At 32.7% G+C, this 7,022-nt stretch overlaps 1 protein-coding gene across 1 annotated transcript; it reads right to left on the bottom strand.

The window, feature by feature from the left end:
- Nucleotides 1–3,874: 3,874 nt before the first annotated feature.
- Nucleotides 3,875–6,806, bottom strand: LOC111882203 (putative ubiquitin-conjugating enzyme E2 38). The gene is made up of 7 exons (XM_023878556.2): nucleotides 6,763–6,806; nucleotides 6,556–6,667; nucleotides 6,073–6,372; nucleotides 5,854–5,917; nucleotides 5,625–5,764; nucleotides 5,217–5,528; nucleotides 3,875–4,171 (listed from the first exon to the last, which is right to left on the bottom strand). Exons 1-7 carry the CDS (start codon nucleotides 6,804–6,806, stop codon nucleotides 3,875–3,877), a joined length of 1,269 nt encoding a protein of 422 aa, XP_023734324.2.
- Nucleotides 6,807–7,022: the final 216 nt, after the last annotated feature.

Genomic DNA, 7,022 nt, shown 5'->3' on the forward strand with positions numbered 1-7,022 from the left:
CAACGTGAAAGAACTAGCAGCAGCGTTGTTTGCATTCGACATCTACAAAAGAAAAGGGACAAAGATAGATTAGAATAAGAATCCCTAATTATCACCCAATAAGAAAAATTAGGGCTAGGATCCAACAATAACATTTACATACTAGAAAAGGGATGCCGTAATCTAACATGCAAATAAATTGAAGGTAAGTGAATGACGATTCACTAATTCTCCATCACAAAAACTTAACTATTAGTCCTAAGTGTATTGAGAATTCCTAGGTTCGGATGAGATTCATTGAAACTATTCAATGGCATGTTTAAATCTCGATATGCCCCTCTTGTTTGTGACTGGGATACCGAGGATCACAAAGTGGGTGTGAATTACCATTCAAATTCACATGGTGCCTTCATTGTAACGATCACCTATTCGATGTGCCGGTAAACCACACACGCTCCATCGAACTATGATAAACAATGAATCACCCTTCACCACCTTTGCTTAGAACCAATTAGTGTGCCGATAAACCACACACGCTCCACTAACTTCTTAGCAAGGGTGCAAAGTGTAATTTCATGGGATTGCATCAATTCACTTTTCCTAAAGTAACTAAGATTGGGAAATTTTAAAAAATGTGTAGTTACTTTGTATTATTTATTATACTTTTAATGAGAGGATGAGGTTGCCCTATCCTACCCGTTCGGCTAACGACCCTCCACCAATCAAGCAAGCGGTGGGTGTGAGTGTACACCCATTAAGCGCCATTTTATAGGCCGCAACCTTATACCCACCTTATAGATCGGCTTCATGAATGAGGCCTACTAACAGTAAGACTAGCATTTAGTTATACATATATATATTATTCTAGTAATATCATATTAGTATAGGGTTGTATTTTAAACCTTTTAAAATCTAGGGTTTTAAATTTAAGTTGTCTAAATTAAAACTTTTAATCACAAATATAAATTTCAAAACTTGAGGGCAAGTTTTAAACATTTAAAACATGGAGGATCAAATAACAAATAATTCCAATTAACAATTAATATCCTAATTATCTATATTTGATTTTATTCAAGATTTCTTTGAAAGATAATTACCAAAATAATTAAAATAATTAATTAATTATCATATAAGGAAATTAAATATTTTATTAGTTGATAAATACCTTTAACTAGATCAAGATAATAGTCATATATATCAAAAAATCGGATTTAGGTTGATCTATTATGATTAAGGTAAGTTTCCATAAGATAATTATGAAAAAAATCCTGAATCTGGCCATTCCTGACGCTTGGACTCGCCGAGTGCACAAAGGGACTCGTCTAGTCAGGCCTACTCGCCGAGTCCACTTTGGAACTCGCCGAGTCCATGACTCAGAAACACAAAAATCAAATTTTGCAGTTTATTTTCAGTTAATCAAGCAATAATTTAATGAAAACCAAGCTAGGCTCTGATACCACTGATGGGTTTTAGCCATAAGAACTTTCCTATGTGCGTATGCAAAACCCTAATGCTTGGATCTAGGCTTTCTAATTAAACATGCTTTGAATCCAAGACTTCTAATGACTAATTAGGTTAAATAACAACATTAAAACAGATCTAGAACCATACCTTTGAATTCCTTGTTGATCTTGTAGTCTTGGAGCTTCTAGAGTCACAATTGTCACTCTTCTAATGGCTTACAAACACCAATAGCAAGGAAGATGATTTAGGAGAGAGGAGAGGGGGGAAATCGGCCAGGGTTCTCTTACTTTTTGGTGAGATGCCGATTTTCCTTGGCTATGGGGTCTATTTATACTTGTAGACTCCTTAAGGGTTACAACCTAAACCCTAATTGGATAATCTTCTCTTAAGGCTATCCAAATCCTTTCCATAGATAACCCCTTGGACGATTTTGAAGCTATCCTAGCTTCTAGAATCCGTCCCTTGTATATCTATAAGGATTTACAGTCTAAAGCTTAACTATCAAACAATTAACAGTTTATACCCCTTTATTTAATTAATCTCTTTAAGTCATCAAATTAATTCCAATTAATTCTATGACTTATATTAATCAAATAACAATATATTATTCTTTATATTATTCTCATAATATATTAATAATATTTACTCTCTCTTAATAAATCATCCTATCAAGTTGCTATGGTGAAGGCAACCCAAAAGGACCATGCACAACCGAGTCAAATACTTGTCTAATATAGTTGCAGCCTTAGACACTATTCCAACAGGTTTAGCCTATTTCGACACGGGCCGTGGTCGACCCAAAAACTGCCTTTTTACAGTTTTTCCTATGTTTCATATTACGGGATTAAAGCCATTTTATAGGAACGTATCATATCAGAGCACTATTGGGGAGAGGATTTTGAAGGCTTTTGCAAGGATTTGATCATTTATCATTTGGAAACATTATTTCTATTATTTGTAAGTTTTAATTGTGTACTATTTCCATCCTTTTGACTTGTGGTCTTGTTCTAGCCATGTATGGCTAGAACCCTAGTTTCTCCAACTTTATGTCTTGATTTTTAGTTGTGATTTCAATCATATGACTTGATGTTTGTTTTTAATTTCTATATAGTGAATTTGATTTCGTTTCAATCGAATGTCTGATTTGATTTTAGTTCTTATTGGCCATTTGAATTCAGGTTAGATCATTTAAGTGATCTATTTTGCAAAATCTGTAATTATTTTGTGAAATAGAGCAAGTAACAAGCACCAAATTGAATTCTTTTGAATAAATATAGTGTAAATCATTTTCGCACATTCTGACGCTCCCGAGCTTGTGAGGAGTATTGAATGTTTTTGGGAACATTCACATAAAGTTTAATGCAATCTATCGATCTAACTCTAAGAGCTTGTTTAGATTAGGTTAGTGAGGTTAGAGTTAATCAAAGAGCTTATTTTAGTTAATTAATGTGGTGAATGGTAAATGTTAGAGCTTTTTAACACTTTCAAGTACCAATTTGGGTAGAATTGAACAAATATCATGTCATCTTGGAATCACATTGCTAAGTCATTATACATAGAGTTGGAGTCTTTAAAAATTTCTGAATTTACTTTAATTAGTTAATCATTTGTTTGTCCTTTGCTTCATTTATTTGAATGGTTACATACAAAACCCCCCTTTTTTACTTTTGGTGACCAAAATATCTTGCGTAAAAAGGTATAGACTGATTATCCTCTGTGGTTCACTACAAAAAATATTCTACCCATTTATTTGTTGGGTTTGACATGCCTAACATGTATTTTATAAGATCATATGATCATAATATCATATCATGATCAAAAGATACTATTACAATTACTAAAACTTTTTTGTCATATGAGTTAAAAAGATACTATTACAATTACTAAAACTTTTTGTCATATGAGTTTGTAATTTAATGAAGATTAGTTATAAGTTAAATTGAACTTAAACTTTAAATTTTCATAACTATAATACGCATGTCCCAGTAAGGAAGCAAATTACCGAAAATATACTATTCGTTGGCCGTCGAATGAAAATAGATCGCCATGCAAAAACTATTATTCAAAACGAAACTTATCGCCGTGCGGCACATTGAACGGATACACCACTACTAATATAAATATAAATTGAATCATCGGAGATTTGAAGTCTTTTTTGAAAAAGCTTTTTGAGTCATCTCCAATAATCAAATGCCATTTTCCAAAATTCGCTTCCTAGTTCTGAAAAAAAATCTTAAACACGAGCCATCTAAATTGTAAAAACATTCGAAATCCAATCGATATTTTCCACTATTTCTAGTGTCAATTGTTTTCAAAAGAACAAAAAAACCAGAACTCACAACTTAAAGAATTAAAAACCAATGTTATATGTCAAACCTCAACCTAATGTTAAACGCACAAGTGTTCCCTATTATTTACATGATTATAAGTATCACCCTTTGATACAGAAAAATGCCCTTATCTTTTGAGCCATATTCCGAGTTTGGGGTGTAAACTCGGGGACAATTTCTGGGATGAATTCGTTCACATTATCAACTCCTATTTTTTCAAATGCCCGAACAAGTGTCCTCATGAGCCGTTCAACATTTTTCTGAAATCCATGTGAATTCTTCTCCTCACCCACATTAACACCACATCCAACTCTTACACCTTTAGTATAACCTCTACAAATTGTCAAAATACTAACTGCACGATTATGAAAATGCCCAATCACTAAATCTTCAAAATGCTGCATAAAAAAATTATTAAAATATCAATTCATTCCCATATCCGGAACCATATATTTGTTAAACCATATTGTCAATGATACCAAAATAACAAGTTTTGGTTCTGCAAAAAGTTGGTACATGACTCATGTCAAGAAGACAATAATTGTAATTTTTGTCCAACCCTAAAACGATGCAAAAGGATGTGAGGAAATGAGACAAAATTTTACACAAAAATATGGAAGATTAGTGATATACCAATTAGAAAAAAAAAAATAGAATTTTTTTCTCCTACCCAAAATATGTGGCCCGATGATTGTCCGACAAAACCTATAATTTTTTTGTGATACAGACAAAATTGTCTTGCCCAAATTAGCAAGTGAGATCGACAATGAAACAAAAGTTGCAAATTTTGTGACTTACCAAAAGAGGGAACAAGACATGATCTACGAATAAGTTGCAGGTTTTCCTACTTTAAAAGGGGAAGGACTAATTAATAAGAATAACACAAAATTGTGTTATGTAAAAAAGCGGAATAATATGGGGGTATATAGAGACTTGTTCTCATTTTTTTTGTTTCTCATTTTTTTTGTTTGTGAAAAAGATGGAAACTCATTGTTTATCATATATAATAGCTTTAGAAACTTTTAGGCTGCGTTTTGGTTGTGGAAATTATTTTCATTTTCTATGAAAATGTTTTCAGAAAATAAAGTTGAGTTTTCATTTTCCATCAAGAAATTTAGAAAATTGTAAAAATCACTTTTCCAATTTACATACAATTTGGAAAACTGAAAATTTTCATTTTCTTATAAAACTTTGGAAAACAGAACGAACCAAACGCGTTTTCAAAATTTCCGTTTTTCTTGAAAAGTTTTCCTAAAAAACTGAATAATTTTTCACAACCAAATGCACCCTTAGATTCTCATCAATTAAACGAAACATAGCCTTAATTAAAGTGACATACCTACATGTTCTATGGCCTAAATGAAATAATTAGTTTCAACACATAGAACAATTTTTATATATAGACAATAATAGCATCAAAACAGGTAACTACAGAAATCATACCTTAGGTGGATTCCTCATGGTGTAGACCATAGTTTTGAGAGAATAAATCAAAGTCCGCTCATTATATTTCATGGAACGATATTCCCCAGTTCTAGAACCACTCGGACGTGCAAATATAGGATCATTAAAATAGGGTTTTTCATTCAAAATCAAACCCTGTATAGACACCAAAACTTGTAGCATAGTCGAAACGCCAGGTGTCCATTTCTCATTCTTGCCACCACTCCAAGTGTTTAAAAGGCTCAAACAAACTTTCCCATCGTAACGAAGATTCGGATTAATTATCAGGCCACTAGAATGATAATGCACTTTCTGAAAATAACCGTTTAATTATAAATATTCATTAAAATGAATAAAACCTTAAAAATAAAGTGGAAAAAAAAAAAGGAAGAGATCGATGCGACATACTGGGGGAACATCTGGATACTTGTAAGGGAAGAATACATCAAAGAAAAAAAGACCATCATGATATGGTGTCCCTTCTGCTCCTATAATCACTGCTCTTAAAAGATCCATTCTTGATTCATAAACCCTAACAAATATAGTATCTGTAATTAAAAAAATAACAAGAATTTAATTCAACCCAAATATCACAATCTAGAGATGAAAACAAGTTGTGAAATCTAACAAAATATACCTGGCAAGGCCTTCTTGAGCATTCGCCATTCTTTTTGTATCCTTTTAGCCCAGTTTTTTTGTGGCTTTATAAGTCAATTAATACACAATTGATGCCAAATTTGTAAAAAAATTAGTTTCGTTCTATCTAAATACTAAAACAAAAAAGATAACACTCGTATACCGATTAAGTACATTAAGTTAGAAAACACCATACTATACAAACGAAATCTACACTTGCCTGCATTTTTTCCGAATTTGGCCCTTTAACTTTATAGTGATGATCAGAATAGTCCTCAACAATATCAAACTTCTTGAAATCCAGATACTTTCTCATAACTTCATTGCGTTTTTGTTGGATCATGTTGGAGTAATTATAAATCTCCATTACATTTGAGCTGTTTTGGATCTTTCTGGAATCTTGATTCGACGTGATCAGATCTTCTATACGAGTGAGTTTTTCTGAACTGGAGGACATTATCTTGCGATTAGCTGAATCTTGTTCTACTACGCCACTGTAAGTTGGAGAGATAATGATGCCCTAAAGAAAAGAGAAAGTGATGATCATTAATTATTTACAAAGTAGAGAATTAATTTCAATATTTTCACACATGTATCGAATCAAAGCATTTGAATAACAATGAAGTAGATATGATCGAAGTAATTAACTGCATAAGAATGACAATAAAAACCAAGAAACCTGCATTGAACTTATTCTTATTACCTCGTCTTCTTCATGCATCTTGTTCTTGCCTTTTAGCGGATGATTACAAGGCGAAGAAGACGTCTCTAGTTTGGATTCCGTGCTGGAAGATCTCCCGAGAAACACTCTTTTCCTAACAAAAACTCCACGTATATATAATTATAAAGACACCATGGATAAACTAATTAATGCCCAATTATATCTACCATGAAAGAGAAAAAATTTTACGTTGAGTTTTGAGAGTTGCATCTTCCTGCCGCCGGCGACCCCATTTATCGGCAACGGCAACAGAAGTCGGGGATTAATATATGTAAATTCCAATGTAAATCTGGATGTTATGCTCTATCGGGAAACCTCAAGGGTTTAGTCAGATGATCGGAAGTGGTAATTTGGTGAGGCAACAAAAACGGGTAAAGAAATAGATGTATGGATTATTATTATTATACAAGAATGTTAATCACAAAATCATGTATTGGATTTGTAGCGGA

This window comes from Lactuca sativa, chromosome 9 (genome assembly GCF_002870075.4).
Source record: "Lactuca sativa cultivar Salinas chromosome 9, Lsat_Salinas_v11, whole genome shotgun sequence".
NCBI lineage: Eukaryota > Viridiplantae > Streptophyta > Magnoliopsida > Asterales > Asteraceae > Lactuca > Lactuca sativa.

Coding starts and splice junctions, on each gene's coding strand:
- LOC111882203 (XM_023878556.2), bottom strand. CDS start 6,806: ATGGGGTCGCCGGCGGCAGGAAGATGCAACTCTCAAAACTCAAC. Junction 6,373..6,555: donor AGATGCATGAAGAAGACGAG/GTAATAAGAATA, acceptor TCTTTTCTTTAG/GGCATCATTATCTCTCCAAC. Junction 4,172..5,216: donor CCATGAGGAATCCACCTAAG/GTATGATTTCTG, acceptor TTTTTTATGCAG/CATTTTGAAGATTTAGTGAT.